The sequence below is a fragment of the Calonectris borealis genome, chromosome 2 (genome assembly GCF_964195595.1).
Source record: "Calonectris borealis chromosome 2, bCalBor7.hap1.2, whole genome shotgun sequence".
In the NCBI taxonomy this organism is placed as follows: domain Eukaryota; kingdom Metazoa; phylum Chordata; class Aves; order Procellariiformes; family Procellariidae; genus Calonectris; species Calonectris borealis.
This window is the reverse complement of record NC_134313.1, coordinates 147,853,828-147,874,821: the sequence shown is the minus strand read 5'-3', so window position 1 is coordinate 147,874,821 and position 20,994 is coordinate 147,853,828. Positions and strand designations below refer to the sequence as shown.

At 37.3% G+C, this 20,994-nt stretch overlaps 1 protein-coding gene across 1 annotated transcript in view; it reads left to right on the top strand.

The window, feature by feature from the left end:
* ITGA8 (integrin subunit alpha 8) overlaps positions 1–20,994 on the top strand; it is a 113,718-nt gene that overhangs the window by 67,791 nt on the left and 24,933 nt on the right. The window contains exons 22-26 of the mRNA XM_075143847.1: positions 2,661–2,740; positions 5,796–5,876; positions 10,688–10,793; positions 12,640–12,798; positions 19,202–19,327. Coding sequence (XP_074999948.1) covers positions 2,661–2,740; positions 5,796–5,876; positions 10,688–10,793; positions 12,640–12,798; positions 19,202–19,327 — 552 coding nt within the window. The remainder of the gene's footprint in view (positions 1–2,660; positions 2,741–5,795; positions 5,877–10,687; positions 10,794–12,639; positions 12,799–19,201; positions 19,328–20,994) is intronic.

Below are 20,994 nucleotides of genomic sequence, written 5' to 3'. Positions count from 1 at the left end.
ACTGGCAAAGAGTGCTCAAAATTATTTATGACACTGAAATGGATCAGATTGACAAGCTTCCTAATGCCTGTTGAGTGGCCTTAGCAAGTGAGATGTAGGTTTTATTATAAATTCTGGTAGAACAATTTGGAAGTTAATAGAAATGAATAGAAATAAAGTTAGAAGACTGGGAGGCTTGGAAGATTTTGCCTATTTCTTGGTATGTACCAAACTGATTCTTCAAGAGCACAGAGCCTTTATCTTTCATATGCACTGTAAGACATTTCAAAAAAAGCTAGCTCTCTGTCTCCCAGCGTACTCCTAGATCCTGTCAAACATAGTAACAGATTAAAGCTTATCAGTAAAAACAGAAATGTCATGTATTTCAAAGATAAATGATGTTACTAACGTGGAAAATAATGCAATTTTAATGAAACTAACTTCACTTGGAAAATTTTAAATACAATTAAACTATTCTCATAAAATGAATATCCTACTAAAATAAGCAGGCTGAGTGATTGCTAAGTTACAAGCTCAAGCAAATTCAACTCCTTTGGCCTTACTGGGTTTTCAGCAAGGGCATGTGAGCATCTTTGCCCCATTGTTAGTAGCAATGTCAAGGGCTACTTGACATTAACAAAGTCATACAACCATACAACGGCAACATCTGCAGCTTATTAGACTCATACAGTAGGAGTGTGTTTCAGTATTAAATAAGGGATTAAGCCTCAAGAGTATAATAGATCATGAAAACTGCAGTTCATGTCCGCTCTGAGGAAAATTTTACTTTTGGTTCATCAAATATTTTTTCTGCTGTAAGTGGAAACAAATTTATATAGACTAATTAGTAAAAGAGAAATGCTGAATTCAATATTTGGAAATTTTTGTCCAGAGATCAAAAAAATCATGTTGTGTTTTTAAAGGTCAAGGAAATATCAATACAATTGTTAAAATCATCTCCACAAAGTGGTCTTAAAAAAAATAGCTTACATCTCTATTCCAAGCCAGCTATTTAGCTTCTGTTTAATTTAATGAGCATTATCTTTTAATCGTAAAGAATTTACTTCTAAAAAGAGAGATTAGCTATAACTATGACATTAAAATGGTCAGAATTCAAAGATTTGAACTTGCTATTTCTTTTATGATTACAATATTGCTTTCAGCGTAGGACAACTGAAAGAAGTAATTGAAACATGTTAGCTAAGTCTCGTTCTGGAGATGGATTAAGATTCAGTGATGCACCACTGCAAGTGAGGAAGGAAAGAGAATTGAATGAAAATTTATAAAAAATATGCTTGGGAAGAAGGAATTGCTTAAACATCTGAAGTGACATCCACAGAGGAAAATGCATCCTCTTCAGTGATGTGGAATCTAGGTCCCAAACATAAAACTCTACATTGCTGTGTGCTGTCCTGTTGCTGACAATGCTACCCCAAGTACGTTAAGGAGAGTAAGCCAAGCAGACAACTCACTCTCTTCCCCCCCACCACCCCCGTAATCTAGTCAGATATTAGCAGAGATGAAGGAATGATGTCCTCATTTCCTAATGCCTTTTGATGAATTTCTCAGGAAGATTGTTTCTCCACATGGAGAATATGGCTATATGTAACCATTCTTCTTGAAAAAATGAAAGCACAGTGTGCAAGTTACCTGGCAGGAAATTCTACCATCAGGCAATAGGGGAGGTAGGGGGGAGTGAGAAGTTGTGCAAGATTACAGGCTGTAGACACTGTCAGTCTCCATGCAAAATTCACATTTCAAAAATTACCAGATTTAAAATGTGCAGTTGAAATGAGGCAATTAAAAACATTAATTTAAACATTGCAGTACAATTTTATTAATTTAACATGGAGAGCAGATGGCATCTCCCCCTGCTCCCCTGCCACTTGCATACTGGGGCTGTAACAATGTCCAGTGAGAGGGTTACAGAAACCCCACCATAAACTGTTGTATATTCCTTCTTTAGTTAGCCCTGCAATTCCATTCTCTCTTCCAAACTAACTTGTTCTGCTTTACTCTGTGCCCTTCTTGCAAAGCAAATGGAAATTATCAGAGGGAGGAAGCAAGGTCTGCATAAACACAAGGGAGCACCAGTGGAAGCCCATATCTCCTTCAGGTTTGGGAACTGTGTGTTTTACCCTCTATCTTCTGAGGAGCTGCAATGAAAAAAATCAAACCAAATCAAACTAAAACATCAAGCTGCTGCTAATTTAGCCTCTAAAAGAAAAACAGGTGATCAGTCAGTCCCGCCACACCTAAAGCATGCAGCTTATATGTCAGTTACAGAGACAACGGGAGGAGCAGGAAGCCCTGGAGACCTGGACAGAGGCATTCATGGATGGAGGCAGGGATGAGAGGTGCCAGACAGCTATTATTTTCTTTTGGCTTGGCAAAGTAAAGCAAAGGCTGTCTGGATGAAGAAGGGCCCACTGCTGCGTCTTGGGAGTATGCTTTTCTGTTCCTCTTGATCTTTCCTCTGTCCAGCCAAGTTTTCCATCTGGTAACATACAAAGGCAGGATGGTGTTTTTCCTAAAAACAACTAAATGATATTATTTCATACTAATTTTAAAAAGTAACAGTATCCTATACACGTCTGTGAAATGCAATGTTGAACAGTACAGCTTTCTCAATATGGAAAGATCAAACCATTTTATAACCTGTTGTTTTGTTTCTTTCCCAGTTTTCTGCAGGCATTCGATTTTCTGTTCAGCATTTTGAAAATGCAGATTTCAGCATCAATTTTGAGCTGCAGATAAAAAGGTTAAATGTTTTATCAAGAGTGCGGTTATTTAAATTCTGAATTCCTGTTGATATCTGAAGTTTAATATATAAGAAGGTCACTCTACCTCTTCAGTATTTATTTCATGGGCTTTCCGATGGTAGCTTTCTTCAGAAGGATTTCTGGAGTTGGAATCTTGTTAGTTTTTAACAAAAACAGTCTTAGAGTTATTTTGAGGATTTTATTTTGTTAAAATTCAGGGTAACTGGTTTTGGTCAGTGGTCCAAGGATTTACAGATTTGCTAAATTTGCACTTTGTTCTCCACTTCGGGGTTAATGAACAGTGATCACTTTGTAACGAAGTTCTGTATTTAAAAACATATCATGCTCTGAAAAAAAAAGATATGCCACTTCTTCACGACAATTTAGAAAATAGAAGGAGAGCAGTGAAAATCTGCTCAACAGATTTACTGGCATGAAGAGAGAAAACTGTTTCAGTCTGATGCAGGTGAACCTTTGTCATTTTTCCATTAGTTTCCTGCACATTTGTGGGGCTGAAGTATTACTGCTGGAGAATCTTCTGGGTTTTGCTGAGCAGTGCTTCCTCTACAGGGACAAAAAAGCACAGGATGGGCTGGGTTAGGATAACAGCAAGAACAAACCTGGGACTTTTTCAGTAGGTGGCAGTGCTTCTGCTCCATCTGTCCTCATCAAATACACACTGGAGTTCCTGATGGGGCCCTCCCTGCCCCACACATAGAGACTTAATTGCTAATGTCTGGTCTTTAATGAGGGCCTTGATCATGTTCACTATAGTAAATAACTGAGACATTTAAAATGTTGAAGTCATGTTTCCAGAATGTAACCCTTGAAGGAAAGGACATGCAGAAACTCGGGAAGGGCACAGCAATGCCACAGAAGACAGTGAGGTGCCTGGTCAGGCCTCAGCCCTTTCCCAGGGGTCTGGCTGGCAAGCTGGAGACCGTGCAAACCTGGCCATGGGCTTCTCCAGAGAGAAATACAAGATAAAACTTCTAGCTTGTAGGTCCCCTGACTGTTCACTGTCAGGTCATTAATGCAAGCAATACAGTTTTAAGTGGGTATCAGAGGCTCTCGTCATTACCCTTTTCATGCTGTGAAATTGGGAAGGTTCAGAGCTTTCTGAGTAGCTAGATCTTTCTAGGTAATAAGAGTTGAGGGTGGGTCACTTTCATAGAAAAAGTGACAAGGCTTTACCGAGGAGTAAGTATGAGCTTCAGGAGATAGCAATATCTCATGCTTCCTCCATGAGTGTGACTCGCTAAATGTAAAGGGAGGAAATCTGTTGGGCTACCAAAAAGGACAATTTCCACAAACTGGTATCAAAATGCTGAAAAGCACCCAGCTACTTAAAAAAAAAAAAACAACTCCTTGCATAGGGAATGTACCCTACAGTTAAAACTCACTGCTTTGTACGTTCCTTCTCAAGCAGCACTACACTTTGTGCATTTCTGTGCCCTTAGTGAACAGGTAAAACAATCTTAAAAGAAAAAGGAAACAGAAATGCATAAGGCAGAAAGAAGAAATTACCTAAATGGAAGGAAAGGGAAGCAGAGAACATGTCTGAATTTGTGTCCTAGCCTGAGTTATTCAAAAGAGAGACCTTTAATTTACTCCAAAACATCAAGTAGAAAATAAACATTTTGGTTTGCAAGACTGAAGTTCATTACTTATAGGAAATAACTAAGATGCTGAGTAGTGTCTTGAAATCCAATTCCTTTTCTGATGTGGATTTTGCTAAGCAATTATATACCCCTTAGAGAGGGAGATGTCCTGGCACTTTTATTTAAACTATTTTCTTCTCTACAAAATACCATAAAGCACAAACAAGATTTTTAACTCTATGGAAAGTAGTACCATTATACAAATTGGAGAGCAGCTTATTCTAACAATTAGTGGTATAGTCATTTTTATACTTTAAGCAATACTTTTATACTTTAAGTACTTTGAGTACTTTTGTACTCAAAGCAATGGCTATAAAGGATTACATCAAAAGTTCAAATGATGTTTGAGGGGAATCTGCATTAGTTTACAAACAAATTAGAGCTGCTCCTAATTTTAGCAATCTGTAACCAGAAAGCCTGGATCAAAGCAGTATTGCCCGTTACTAGGAGTCAGTCTCTGGGAATGCTGGCCTCCTCTGAATGTTTCCATTTGACTGATGCTACCCAGATGTGATAGCAGTAAACTGTGACAGCAGTAGAAACTTAGTCTCCATGAAGCAAGGAGGTACTTCCACACTTGCTTGAAAAACACCTCCAAATTTAGTGTTGTTAATCCCATAATTAAATAAATTCTAAGTCTCTAATTATTTATTTTCACTATCTTCATGAATTTGAACCTGCAAATCTTTCTTTACATGAATGAGCTATACTCATAGGAACAGCCTTTTGAAGTAAGAGAAACTATCTTTACTACTAAGGATTTGCAATAAGAAAAGACAATAAAATGAGTAAGAGCACTAGGCTTTAAACATGGGGATCTGTTTTCACTGCTAAGTGGGATTAAGAGTGTAAACACTCTCTGGATAGGGGAGGGGAGAAAATAAGAAAGGTAAAGAAACAGTTTATTTTGGTTCTTTTTCTTCAAAGACTTTTTCATGCAGAAGTCACAAGTTTGGAGAGTCATAAACGCAAATTTTATTATAACAAAGCCTATCTTGTTCATTAACACTGCCTTCCTCCAATGCATGAAACAGCCTTGTGTTCTATTAAGAGACTCTTATCCATGCAGATAGCCAAGTTGAACAAGGGAATTTACATGATATTCTGAGCTAAATAAATTTGTATTATCATATTCACATATAGGATTCTTTAAAGGAAGTTTAAAGAATCTTTGAGTTGATTATATTATTAAACATGTCATGAGCTCAAATAATATCAAACTTAAATACCAGTGTCCTACAAGACTGAAGAGTGGCAATAGCAAGCCTATGCTGTAATATGTCCAATGGCATTGCTTCCTAATTGTAGGCCTTGTGGTATTCAGTGCTGTATCTATAACAATCTAGAGTTCTGCTAAATAACCTTTTTTAACCCTTGTACATATCTTTTCCAGTTCTAACAAGATTAATCCCACCAGCAATTTAGTTAACCTCCATATCAACATCAGTGCTGTGGCTCAGGTACAGATCAGAGGGTAAGTATTCGACCATTTCAATTCATAATGATAACTATTTTTTGTACATATCTTTCTACATATAATAATCCGTATAATAATCCCATGTAGTGAATCTTTTGACATGTTATAATCCCAAGCGCCTTATCCACCAAGAATTCCCAGGGAGTCTCACCCCTGCAAGCCTTGCAGGATGGAGCTACTAAGGACTTACCAGGTCATATATGGCAGGACTGCCCACATGGACTCCAGTAAAGTTACTGGGTGTCTGTGCAAATGTAGCACACTGTAGAATCCCACATTGTAGTAACACCAGTCAGAGCCAACATTTTATTTGGGCATTCAAATTGTGTATGGATGTTACTAGTACAAAATGCCTGTTCATATGTGTAGTCTGCTGATGCAACCACTTAGGCACTTAATTCTGAATACCAAAGCAGAATCTGCTGCTTTTATGTATGAAACACATTATGGTAAGGCATATACTAATGGAAAGCAGAGTGAGGCCTTTGGAGAAAACACGAATAAGGAATAAGCTGTGACAAGAGGTCAACCAGCTACTACTGTAGGATTCTTACATTTCCATCTGAAGCAGGTGCCTGTCCACTGACACAAGGGATACCAAAATTAAACAAGCAGAGGATATGATCAAAGATGATTATTTCTATCTCCATTTTCACATACCACTTGGTTTTGGAAACTATAAAATGCAATTAGGTGGTAAGAATCTCAGACTACCCTGTAAAATCTTGGAGCTAGGCTCCCATCCTCGTATCTTGGAGGAAGTTGGCAGGATGTTCTTTTAAAGCAAATAATTGCCCAAAATGCTTTTTGTCTGGGATCTCAGATTTCCAACATCTCCGCTTCTCAAACTACGGCTGTGGACCTTAACCATTCTCAGCTCTGCAAGGGGAGAACAGGAGGTACATGGCCCAGCTTCACTCCCACAGTCAGGCCATGAGGCCTGGCTGATACAAGAGGGGTAGATGTCTCTTATATGATGCACCTCAAGGGGCTGCCTTAGGTGTAAACAAATAAAAATGCATTTATTTATGCTTTTATGGATTTATAAAAATTCATTTATTGTTATTACTTCTAAGACAATACTTTGACTATGTAGTACCAGCAGAGAGTCCAATCATTTTGCAGATCACAGAGATCATGTTTTCTGCTCTAATATTCAATCTAAATCAGGGAGATTCTTAAAAGTATTTTTTATCACACTTTGTAAGTGTTTTCCAGGTTAAGAAGACTAACCCTAAGGCTAGAGTTAGGTGGAAAAAAGAGGACTGGCTTTCAAAGACTGTGTGGATATATGTTAATGCTAGTATTTCTGAAAAAGAGCAGTTGAAAGACAACATGTTTAACAGAACAGAAATTAGAGTATTATTTCATTTTCTGAGGTTAGTGGTGATCTAGGGAAATGAGCTGGCTAGGAAGAGAGGTGAAAAATACAAAATGAGGAGGAAGGTAACACAGAAAGAGAAGTAGAGGCTGAGGAAATAAGAATCAAAGGGTGGGCTGCAGATGTGTGAGAAAATGTTGGGAGCCAGCAACTGCTAGATGTTGCCATGGGTGGACACCCAAGTTAAGGACTGGCTGGAGTTTCAGTGCATCAGTGAAATGGTTATGGATACATACACGAGAATTCTCAGTAAGGGCTGCTTCCAGTGCTGTGGATTCTGTTTTTTTCACTGAGGTTGCTCACCACTTTCACAGAAAAATCTTACAAACTTTTTATATTCTTTGCAAACTTTTTGGAAACTTTTTGCCTCCATCATGTTCTTTCTGTGCCACAGTGTGTTCTTTTTAATGAAAAGTTCTGTAACAGGTAAATACATAGACACCAAAAAATGAGCAAAACATTTTCGGTTCTTAAAAAGAGCATGCCCACAAGTGGAAAAAGTGGCTTGAACTGCTGTGCTAAGAAACAGGTCATTAAATACAGAGGAATTACTTAATTGAATGACTTCCAGTTCCTTTCCTCTTAAGTCTTTTAGTTTTCTTATTAGCTATAGCATGCATGTACAAAGGAAAGTTCCCAAATGTTTTGTTGACAGATTTTGTTAATTACTCATAGATGCTAAAGCACACAGCTCCAAGGGAACTATTTGCTCACAATTTCCTAGATAAAAATAAAAGAGAGACTGTGTCCACATTTGGACTGGAAAATATCTTGCATTGTTTTCCTACTGCTCTGCACAGAGTTGCATGAAGTGGGACTGGAAGCATTGTACATTTTACTGAGGAAAAGTAAGTGGTTATCAAATTGTGCATATGCATATATGCATATATACTTGCACAGGGACCCATGCAAGTACTGCCCCTATGAGAAAGGAAGAAATCTTCTTCAATATCCTATTCAAAAGAAATTTAAGATAACTCCTTAGATAGTTCATTCAAAGAGCAGTTGCTCTGATAACTGAGATTTGATTATTCTGCTTACCTTTTTTTTCTATAAAAATGTAAGAGTTTTGTAGTTGTAATTGTTATTTCCCACTGCTGAAAGAGCACTAGAGGAATGAGGGATTCAGGTAAGAAGTAATTTGGACTGGAAGGATTTGCAGCTGGCAGAATTCTTATTGTATATCCCACATAAGCATTTTCTGTAGAACATAGTTCCTTTGTATTATTTTTCAGTGCTCTTGTTTGACTGATCGTTGTCACCTAGAAGTCTAGGATATATCCTCGTCTAATAAATCATTCAAATGTTAAAAATATTCTCAGTTAAATGCAAAATAAAATAGTCAAAAGAGAGGATTTCTGTTTAATTTGATCTGATTTTGTTACTTTCATGTCAATAGCAGAAGTCCTCAAAATAACTGTAAAATCTCAAAATAAACTGTTAAAATAAATGTTCTTATATACTTTATAATAATTTTAATTGAGTGTCCACATTTACACTTTGCACTTTGTAATTCTGTGGAGAAGAAAAACACTGCACAGGGAGTGTAATAGAAAACACTGGTATTTGAAACATCATGCCTGCTTCTTTTTGTCTATGTACACTTTCTGGTTTGCAAATTTTTGCAGTAGCTTAAGGATCTCTGTGTCTTGGCTTTTGTAACAACACAGGAAAGTTCCTGTGTTCTCCAACAACAATTAATAATGAAAATTCTTATTGGAAACAAGGCCATTTGTGAAATATAACAAGTTAGGCTAAGTACCTCATCTGAAATTACTTTTTAATGAGTATGTTTCATTTCCTTTATTATTTGGTTTGGCTTGTAAATTTGTCCTCTGGCATACTTGTTAGTACAAACTGCTGGCCTTTTGAAGTCTGGGGAAGTATTTAGAGTTAGCAGGATACTCCAGGATACCCTAAATTTCATGAAGAGTTGTACTTTAGCTGGATGGTATTAAATTGTTCTTCACTGGGATCCCTTGCTGCTTTGAGAAGCTGTATTCCATAGAAAAGTTTCTATCAGACGTTTCGTTCATTGTATATGACATAAGAGCTGGAAGCAAGAACAGTTTGTTTCTTCCTAAGGTATTTTAAAATATCAGCATTTGCAACAGAGCCATCCAGTTTTCTGTTCTCTTCTTCAAGAGACAATCTGCAGTGGTGCTTCCTCTGTTTAGACTCAAGGGAAAGTGAATTAACATGGGTGGATAGAAGTCCATCATTTTAGTCAAATGTTATATTCTGAAAAAAACTCATTAGCAATTCTTTTTTAACAGTTTTCTGTCAGCAAACTTCCAGCTTTGGCAGAACAAGCATTGAAATTTTATGGCTTTTCTTTAAGCTGAAGATTCTGGAAACCGGCAATACTGAGTGAGAGTTGACCCTTGTAAAGAAAGGGTAATACTTATCATTTTAGCACCAAGAGCTACTTTCAGTACTAACAGATTACAGATGTCTGTGCCAGAACTCACCTACCATGCTAAAAGAAATTCTTGGGATCTGATTTCCCAACTTCTCAACAACTGAATAAGGTTAAAGTTGGCATCTGAATGGGATCCCTCCAAGGAACTTCCAGTTCCCACAAGTAAAATGCTTGTGATTCAAATAGAAACATTACAGAAGACTACTTGGTCCTTTCTTGAGGTCAGACAGAGAAGGAAAGGAAAAATAAAATAGCAGATGGAAAGAAAGATGTCAAATATTAAGTCACTGTTTTCTTCATTTATGTTTGATTTACATGTTGCAAGTTGCAAGAGTGTTTCAGGGAATGCCTTAGCTGCCACTTCGTTTGAAAAGCAAATGGGAAGCCTGGAGCACTATTTCAGGCTCTAGTCCTGAGTTCAGTTTCTTGATACCCCAGTTTCCATTGTGACTCTATGGAAGATACAGTACCTCAGTTTCCCACCTGTAAATGAGATAGACTACTTTGCAAGGTTTTTTAAAGGAATAATAACAGAGGCTATAAGGAACTTACAGTCAGAGCAGTTGAATAAATATCTAAAAATGTATTTCAGGGAAGGAAGATGCATAACATTAAACATTTACAGGCTTTAAATGGAAAATACATTTATTTACGTATCATTACTCTAGTTTTGTGGATAATGTATTCAGATACCTCAACAGTGAGAATGATGGAAATGCCCAACAGACTGTATTCCTCTCTCCAAATAGAGAAAGAGTCAATCCCTTGTCTGGAAAGGACCATCCATCAGAGGAAGTATGAAATTAAATGCACACCCTCAGTAGTCTGTAAAGACTGGGTAGTACTTTATGGAAGCATTGAATTGTTCATCTCACCTAGTTCTAATGAATGTGGTGAAATGCCCTTAAGGGCTTAGTTTTCTATAGTGGTCTTAATTTTTTTCTAGAAGTAATGCAGCTGATCACTGGTAAAAGTTACTGTTTTAACTTGTTTTATATATTACAGGGTGTCTCACCCCCCAACAATTATTTTGCCACTTCACAACTGGGAACCCAAAGATGAACCTACAAAAGAAGAAGAAGTTGGTCCTTTAGTAGAACACATCTATGAGGTAAAAATGATAACATGTTGCCACAGGACCTCGTGCTGCTCCCATTGAAATCCTGATGGATTTGGTTTATTGTCTTTATCTGCAACTAGATAAAGCCACAAATGTAAATATTCTGCCTTTAGCACATGACCCAAATTTAATCTGGGAATTCACAACCCTAGTATCTGTTCATGTTAGTGGAGGAGATACTAGTTTATGCTAGGAGTCTGTCTTTGACATTTAAGGGATCTATAAACATTTTGGATGTTTGACAAGAATTAAAAACAGTGCTTAAAAGCTCATTACAATCAATGCCAAATATTTTCAGTGATTTGACTGGTTTCTCATTAAAAGCTATGACTGTTGTGCACAGGAAAAAATATGTTCCCTGTAACATTTAGCTAACTGAAAAAAAACATGTAGACATACATGTAACTTGTTACCTCATTGCTCAGAAAATGTTCTGTTGAAAATAACTCTTAATGTTTGAAGTATACATATTTCTATCTTGTATTGTTATTGGTTTTTTTCTATGGATGATTCATCAATTAAAAGAGAAGAGTTCAGGTTAGAAAAAAGTGCATTGAGTGAACTACATGGAATACATGCCATCTTTGAAATCTGATGGATACCCTTTATTCTAGGGGGTAAAACAGAGTGCTTCACATATGGTTATAATTCACAAACTAGCACTCAAGAAAGTATAAGCAACTGAGCTTAATCAGCAGTGTAAGATTACAATTTGCGTGACATACTAAACTATAATGAATCAGACTGTAAAATACAAAATATTATTTGTGAATTCCTCATCTTAACACATTTCTCTAAACTGAAAAATCTAACAAATCTTCCTGTCTCAAGCATTTGGGCTGTTTGTGGAACTATATATGTGACTTCAAATGTATTAAAATAGTTACAGTGATTAGTTACAATGATTAAAGAAACTGCTTTCATCGTTTATTGATATCAGCAAAGCATAAAAAAGGCCAAACACCCACCCAAAAACCCTTCACTTAAGAAGCTGTAAGATTGAAAGTGGGTTTTATTTGGTTCTAAATAAAGCTCATCAGTCACAAAAATTCTACACGTTTAAAAAAATAGGAGGTTCTCACATCTGTAGAAACTTTTGAGTAAAGCTCCATGCTTTACTCTTCTGCTTCTTTAGCTATCATTCCATTTCCTGTGGTCATCAGATATTTTCAAATTGTAAACTGATATAAGAAAACTACTTTGATAGCCCAGTTTTTTAAATTTCTATTATTTCTATCTTTACTCATTTTCCCAGAAAATAATAATGGCCTGGGATGTTACTTTAGAAAAACTAGTTCCTTTTTTTCTTTTGGAGAAATTTGCACTAAGAACTGTTGAAAATAGAGTTCTTAACCACAAAAACTAGTTTAAGCTCTGCTATACCTTCTATTCCTGCATCCTGAAATGTGATTCTTCTGTGTCCTGAAGTTTCAGCTACTATTTTCAAGTATGTTCTGTTAAGGTTCATTGTATGTATTTGTATAGTGTATTTTGCTAGTGTGTTTTGGTTTGGGTTTTTTATACTTTTTTAGGTAATTTCAGCTCTTTCATATGTAGGAAAAAATGGGAAAGGTGATGGATTTCTTGAATGCAGACTCAGACAAAAAAGGTTGTTCTCTCAGATTTGCCACTGGCTTTGTGACTAACATGGAGAGGTCCTTTTCACCTGCCTGCCACAGATTCTCCATCAATAAAATGATACTAATAATCTATACATCTTTCCCAAAGTATTTCAAGGCTGTGGACACTAAGAATTTGAAAATGTCTAAGTGGTGGTTGCTGTGTTCTTTGTTGTTATTTACTGCCTTGGAAAGTACTGATGATACTTGTTTGACAGCTGCACAATATTGGACCAAGTGCCGTCAACAATACAGTTCTCCATGTCGGTTGGCCTGTGTCCAGTCGAGAAGAATTTCTTCTTTATATTCTTCATATTCAGACACATGGACCACTGCACTGTCAAACGAGCTCTCCTATTAACACAATGCAAATAAAGGTAAGTCAGCCCCTTTTATTTCCATCCCTGTCTGCATTTTGCTTGAGATTTTTCTGCCTATGCTTCACAATCGGATGGAGCTTTTGGGGAATTTTTCACAATGACTCTGAGATTGTTTTCCTGGGTAAGAAGCAAGATACATATTATAGTCTATAATGTTTCTAGTGTGACAGTTGTGTCACATGGTATGTGTTTGGTTTCTGTCCTCTTCTTATCAGAAGAAACTTGTATTTTGATTCAGTAATGCAGCATTAGATACAAGATAATTTTTTTAATAGAAATTTGCAGGGTTTTCCTTAAGGGTCATTTTTAACATGGCTTTGAATAGATGACACAAAGTTTTTTAGTTCTCATGGAACCCTGAAAATTCTTGTGTCCTAAGGAGTACATTAATTCTGAAAGTCATCTGTACAGCAGTGCTTAGCAGATGAACTCCCAAAGGTGACATAAACCTTTGTTATGTCAAGCAACGCACATAGTTCTTCAGTTGAGTCTGATACAACCTAGCACTGGTTTGTTTATCAAAAGGTCTTACATCTGAACCTGTTAGCAGTGGGGAAAATCCTTTATAGCCCAATAATGCAATATCATTAAATTGAAAGACATGAACTTCTCAGAGCTGTTTATTAAATAGACAGCAGACAGCCACCAGGTATTGTAGCATTAAGTATTTTTAAAGGGTGTAACACAGTTTTTGGTTTTGGTTCCAGTACAAATAATTTACAGCTAATTTGTATGGTGATTTGTTTTTTTTAGGATCATAGGCTAATTCAGGTTGGAGTACTCGGGAGTAATCAGATCCAACATCCTGCTCAAACAGGGTCAGCTGTGAGATCAGACTAGGTTATTCAGGGCTTTATCCAGTGTGGTCTTTAAAACGTACAAGGACAGAGACTGCAAAACCTGTCTAGGCAAATTCTGCTGCTTCTTGATTGTCCTTACAGGGAAAAGGTTTTCCCCTACGTCCAGTCTGAACCTCTCTTCTTTCAACTTGTGCCCGTTACCTGTCATCATCCCACCATGCAACTCTGTGAAAAGCCTGGCTCCATTTTTATGATAACCTTCTCCCCCTGACAGCTTCGATCCCCCCAAAGCTTCCTCATCTCTGGGCTGAACAAGCACTGGTCCCTCAGCCTCTCCCTGCAGGACAAGTGCTCCAGCCCTGAGCATCCCTGGGGGCCCTCCACTGAACTCATTCCAGTATATTGATCTCTGTCTTCTGCAGAGGCTCCGAAAATGGATGTTGTATCTACATGTGGTCTAATGAGTGCTAAGCAGAGGGCAGTAATCACTTCCTCAGTATACTGCCTTTGCTCCTGTTCATACAGCCCAGGATGCTGTTGGCCCTCGCTGCTGACAGGGCACACTGCTGGCTCATGTGCAGTTTAAGCCAGGTCTTTTTCTGCGTAGCTGCTTCTTAGCCGGTCAGTCCTCAGCATGTTTTGTTGCCAGGGGCTATTTCCTTGCACCAGGTATATGATAAGACACATATTTTTAATATCATATGCTATATTTTATATCATGGTTAAGTTCAACATAGTATGAGACAGTATAATCTGTAAAATGGGAGTGATTTTAGAAACCTATGTATTTTTTACTTGTCTTAAAGTGCTAATGATTTTAATTTTTTAAAGAACATACTTTGAATGTCCTATAAAGTGAAACTATCAACTGGAATTCTGCATGGAACGTACTCCAGAAATTGAAGTTTTCATGTATTGCCACTTGATAAAAGGATTCATATAGTCCACAATTATTTTATGGCTTAATCAATATTAACTCATAAAAGTTACAACTTTGTCAGCAACATGACAGGTTTTTTATTTTTCTACTTGGAAATGATTCTACAATTATTTTAATCATACCAGCAGAAAGGAAAAAATTCCCCTACCAATTTTTTCGTAAGTGTTACTCCTAGGTATTGTTTGCCATTCAAATTGCTTCCCCTTCCATGGACATGGTTCTTCTTTTATAGCAGAGCTGGAGATCTCCGAGTTTGGCGGAAACACTAACAAAGAGAAGCCTAGTAGCAGCCTCCTCCGTAAAGTGTTGATATGCCAGTGTCTAAAAGCCTGTTTTAAGATCTATGTTTGTGATGGCAGATCCCCCCAAAAGAGCTTGGTTTGGCTCAAAGTCAGAAGATTTAGCAAAACACAGCTCTACATATTATCCCATCAAAAACAAGGTATCCAATTTATTAAGCATAACTGATTCCAGACACTTCTGGAGTAAACAACACTTCTCGAGTTTAACCAGTAGCCTGTTAAACATCTTGTGGGGAGAGCTGCGTTCCAAATGCTAAAAGTGCTGTACATCTTCCGCATACCAGAAGGGGTTTGAGTTCAGTACAGTGGATGAAAGTGGAGACATCTTTCTAGTGAAGGGGATTGCTCACAACCCAGGAGCTACAAGACAAGTCTTTAGCTTAAAGAGACAGAACTAGAACATATACTTACAAGGATATAGAAAAACTCATGTATACCAAATACATTATGGCTAGATTTTTGTGTTTCACCCAGGAAGCCAGAGAGGGGTTAGGATTCCACCCTTTTATTTATTTTCTCTACAAGAAGAAAAAGAAAATGAGGGATAGAGAACTGAAGTTAGAAAATGTTTCCATTTTGTACCCAAAACACAGCAAGTTTAGAAACAGATTTTTTTCTATTAATCTTTTCCACCCCATTTCCACCTGTTTTTCAAAAGTGGTGAGGAGCAAGAAGCTGAGCTGCTACATTTCTATTTGCAAGCCTAGCGTCTCAAAGCCACTGGTCAGATCAGGTTGCAAGTGCATGAAAGGAGTTCAGCATCCCTCCTCCCTAGCCACTGTGTTCTGTTTTAAGTTTCAATTAAGAAGCTGAGATGGGAGCGTTACTGTCAGGAGGGCAGAACTCCTGGGTGGAATAGTGCCACAGTTCTTAACGACATTTTCAGACAATATATTTTTTGATGATTTTTTTTTTTTTTTAGTTTTTTGAGTTTGCTCTTCCTCTCCTACTTGATAATGATTACATCTGTTACATAAACAAGATTAAATTCTTGTGAGGCTTGTGTGAAAACTTCCTGTAATAATGAAATAATGGTCCATCTGTCTTAGCAGAATATGGCTTTAGTTGCACAATCATTATTGCAAGATTTTAAACATCCTTTCCTTATTTTAGTTTTTCAAAGCACTGAACGGCATGAATACACAAATCAGGTTTCAAATATGTAATGCTTATCTGTTGCTTCAGATGGGAAGACGATAGAGAGACAGCTTCCTTCAGGTTTTGTATAAACAGCAGGATGCCTGGCTCAAATTTCCAAATAAGGCTAAGGACGTTTTATGCCTGGCTCCTCTTAGATTTCAGAACCTAGCTCTCTTAGGGTGCTTGGGCATTTCCCTGTTAAAATTACTTAAATTGTTCAGTTTCAGTTAAAGCAGTATCTTCCTCCCCATTGCTGAACTTCTTGTCTTTGTGCTTTGTTGTTTCTTCCACAAAGATAAATCAAACCTATGCACACATGGGAAGACTTATTTAGGGACTTTTCCTTTTCTGTAGCTTATCTTTCTCTGAAGGTGGTGAGGGACGTGAAGGGATAATAAAGTTATGAATCTTGCAAAAGATGTAAAAAGGAGCAAAAGGACTGATCAAAGATATGGAACAGATTCCTTTGCAGAAGAACTCAGTACGCTAGGATGCTTCAATCTAGAAAGGAGGTGACTATGCACAAATATGATCCGCAAGATCAGAAGTGGCGGGAAAAGCGTGAGTGGGGATTGACTGCTCTCTGCCTATTCCTGCACAGGAATGCAATGTGTTCACTGCGCAGGATTGGAGCATCAAATGAAGCCTGTAGACCCAGTTTCAAAACAAGCAAAAGGAAGTGGTGGTTCATGCGAACAGGTATTAGATGTCTGGAACTTGTGCCAAAAGAAGTAGTTTTAAGAGGCAACTGGACAAATTCACAAAAGAGAAGTCCAGTGAAGATTAATAAATGAACAAAAACTTCATGCAGATCAGGAAGTCCCTGAGCTGAAAACATTTGGAAGCTGAAAGTTATTAGGAGAGATCATTGAGTATGCATGCCCTGTTCTTATTCTTCCTTCCACATCGGTTTAAAGGCAGCGTTGATGAGAAGAGGGCTCAGCTAGATGGACCTTTGGCCTGAGCCAATATTCCTGACGAGTTGTTTTTTTGTTTCACCAGACTGCTAGCAAAAAGTAGTTTTATGGAGTCAGTGCCTATAAATACCAGCGGTACAGGCAGTGGTTTCCAACTATGGTGGGCGATACAGGGTGACACACATGGCACATTTTCAGTAGCTGAGCACTGTAGTACCATAAGTCTGTCAGGGAATAGCGAAATAGCAGCTAAAATCCACTGACATGGGTGGCAGGAGCTAACCTCCTCCAGAGGCAGTGTCTGCTCATGTTGCAGAGCCGTTATTACTGTGTGTAAGTCCTGATCTGGAGACAAAATAATACCATCCAATGCATTGCTCTTGAGTGGTCACTGAGACCTTTACAGCTTTTACACAAAGTCCTCTTCCAGAACATTTCTGGAGGAGTTACACATTGCAGCAGAGGGTATTGCCTGGCTAGAAAAAGGGGAAAGCTAAACCGGGTTTTGAAATGAGAAGTAAAGGACTGGAGAAATCTGGAAATCTGCTCAAGGTGACAAGGCTTGGGAGAAGAAAGCAATACAGTTTTCCCTGGTGGGGAAACCAAGACAGTCCATTGTAGTTAAAGGGAGGGAGTGAGAATCCATTTAAAATAAAGTATGGTGTGCTAAATATGTCGCATGTAAAATAGCTACAGAGACGGAGTTGTACAATTCCATGCTACTGGCTCAAGAAGGATAAAATAATATCTTTAACCTGAACACGTAGGCCACTGGAGAAATGCTGCTTTTAAATTGTTGCAGGAGACATGTATGTTTTCTCTGAATCACAGAGGGCTGTTTTCGAACCTTTGCTGTAATAATTCACTACTGAAAATGCTAACACTCTAGGATCTATGAAAAAAATAAGTAAATGTAAAAATCATCTAGTATTGAAATGGATCTACATATGTATCAGTTGTGATCATATACTGAGGGCTTCTTCAAAGGCATGTCATTATATTGTGGTTCTTTCAATTTGTCATCATTAATGAAGCCTATATATGCTGGGGAAAGAATCCTGGAAAGAGAATTCCCACATGTTATCACATTGAGAGGGAGAGATTTACTAGCTATTTAACTGTTCCCTTATTGCAAAAAGACAATGTTAACCTAATTAAGCAACAGAAAAAAAAAATCTTTTTTTTTGCTTAAGCGGTTTTCATCAGTTAATAAATCATAGTATCTTCCACTTTGCAGGATGCTTTTGACTAAAGATCTGAGACAATGTCAAAATAGTTCCTTCTTTAGCCTCACAATTTTAATCAGATGAATGGTACAAATTTTCCAAATCTAGCACACAGCATTTGTATGTGGAATGTTTTGTGTGTTTGGAGCTATTCTCTTCCCTTTAGTACTACAACATTTCTTACAATTACAAACATTTTCTTTAGGAATTTGTTTAAGATATTTTGTGTTCAGAGGTTAAAGGAACTGATAAGATGGATCTGATATAGCTTTTTATAATCTGAGGCCCTTAAAGAATAATCTTGTCTATGATTAGGTGAGTTCCTGTTGAGATCTTATTAAAAACTTCCACATATATTTTATTGCGATTTTACATGATTGGATTGTCATACATTAGAATTTATCTTTCCCTCTGTAGCAGTTGGGTTTCCAGGCATGATCTGAGGCTTCTTGAAAGAAGCCATAAATGCTCTGTGTAGAAATTAGAAACAACAATAAAAATAGGTTTTAATCAGAGAATAAAAATCTGTGAGATGCATTTTAATATGAGATTAAAAATGAACAAACTGTTGCATTATACAAAGTTGAGTTCTTACCAAAAGAAATCTGTAACAAATAATGATCAGGATGTTTTGCTAGAATTCAGATTTCCTTTTTTTTCTCTTTTACTTTCTAAAGCTGGTAAAGTCATTATATTTCAATAGGCATTAGTTCAGATTCTGATCTGAACTAATGAACAGATTTCAGTGCAGCAACTTTGAATTTATCCTGTTGTAGAGATCAGAATCTGGCCCCAAGAGTCTAACAAAATTAAGTACAGCAATGAAATTGACACCAGTAAAAAGCAGAAAAAATTCTTATCTACTGTAATTCCTATAACTGGACAATATCTTGCTGTGCTATTACTAATCATGCTCCTAATTGAAGACAAAATGGGATGTACTCATGGTTCATGGCTGTACTGTTAAATTGAAAAACAGTGTTAATCCAAAATTCAAGACCTCTGAGAAGGGAACAAATCTGTTAAAATCATTGTATGAGTATGTCATTACCATTCATATTTTTTCTCTTTGCAGTTTGCTATTCCACAAGACACTCCTGAACTTGCTGCTTTTTTATATAATTCCACTGTTTCTCATTACATCAGGAGAAGGGATGTCACAGTGGCAGAACCTCACAGGAAAAACTCTGCAAAAATACTGGTGAGCTATCTGAAAACTATAAACTGGGACTATGCATGCAGTATATCAAGATGGCCTTTGGCTTGACTGCAATTTATTTACAGACTTTTAAATACTGTTCTAAGTGATTTTCAACCTTTCAGTTTAAAATACTGTTTATTACCTATCACCATGCCACAGGTTAGCGATTTTGTTTGACAGATTTTTGCATTAAAGATTATGCATGCCAAATTCCTGGCTGTCTTACTCCTGGCTGTTTGCAGACAAACCTCTGTGGTCATGCAGTAGCACACATCACAGGGAATTTCAGCACAGGTTTAGAGAATGGACCCCTCTTCCACGAAATAAATTTCAGATTCTGACTTTTGAAATGTAGGTCTCTTCTTGTTAACTTGACTCCTAGCATTCTGGCTCTTTCATAAAGAGTAGCTCACGCTTAAAATTAACATTTTCATGTAAGGTAACTGTTCTGACACACAAATACTTTAGAGCATATTTGTTCCCCCCAATAACTACTTATATACACATGGAAAGGTAAGATTCTTTCCCTTTACAGTACCACATGCAAGGCAAATGGGACACATCACTTCATTTTTAACATCCCAGACAATGCTGGAGCAAGAGCAAAGATCTCTCTCTCAGGAAAATAGTTCTGATTAGTCAGTCTGGTACCTGAGTATTTGGACTTGGCTATATTTCCAGAAGGTCGTGGGTTTTTCCATTCCTGCATTCAATGTCCCATCCTTAGCATACTTCAGCATTGTAGGTATCAGCTTCCCTTGCCTAGAGGCTGTGTTCAGACTTAGTGACCTTCAGGTCAGTCGTGGGATTCATGCAGTCAGTGCTTTCCATTTATTCTTATGAACCTTGGGCAGAGTTTCTTTCATGCTGTCCAGTTTCTTATTAAGCTGTTTACTGCAAGCCCATGTTTGAATTCCTTGACATCACTATAATTTGGTAGGAAGAAAAGAACCTCACAGACCTAAATATTATGGAGTAATAGAATAGTTGTGCTGCTTCTGAAAGTTAATTTGGCAATTTTTGTAACAGGAAGAAGATAGAATCTGAAAGTAATGAATACCATAATGTTATTCAGAACAAAATCGCAGATGAACCCATTTTAAACAATAATCACTGTTGATTCCTATGTAATTCTTTCATCAACCTAATACCCTGGGAAGAATCTGATTCCACTGGGGCTGAAGGAAAAATGCCTGGGCTTTCGAAGACATACCAGTCAATACCACAAAACACTTAATCCATTTTTCAGTAATACCTTAATTATCAGTTATCTTTCTCAGTGATTAGTCTCATATGCTGCCAACATAGAAATTACTACAGCAGCTGAAAGTGGTTAACAAAAGTTCTTAAGTATGTACTGTGTCTGCATCTTAAAATACGAAGCAGAGATTTTTCAGCTGCTTGATGTAGACAGTATTTAGCTGAATACTTAGTAATATAAAATTGGCACTGTGATGAGCAGTCTTCTAGTATAATATGCTTTTGATAAGCACAAATTAGGATAGGATTGGGTACAGTGCTTACTATTGGATATATATAGCAGGAGTTTTTCAGGATGGGCATAGAAAAGCAATATGTCATTTGTTCAGTTAGAAAGGTGTCTCAATTCTGTGTGCCTTCAGCATTGCATACTACAGATCCAGAAAAATTTAATTGTTGTTTACACA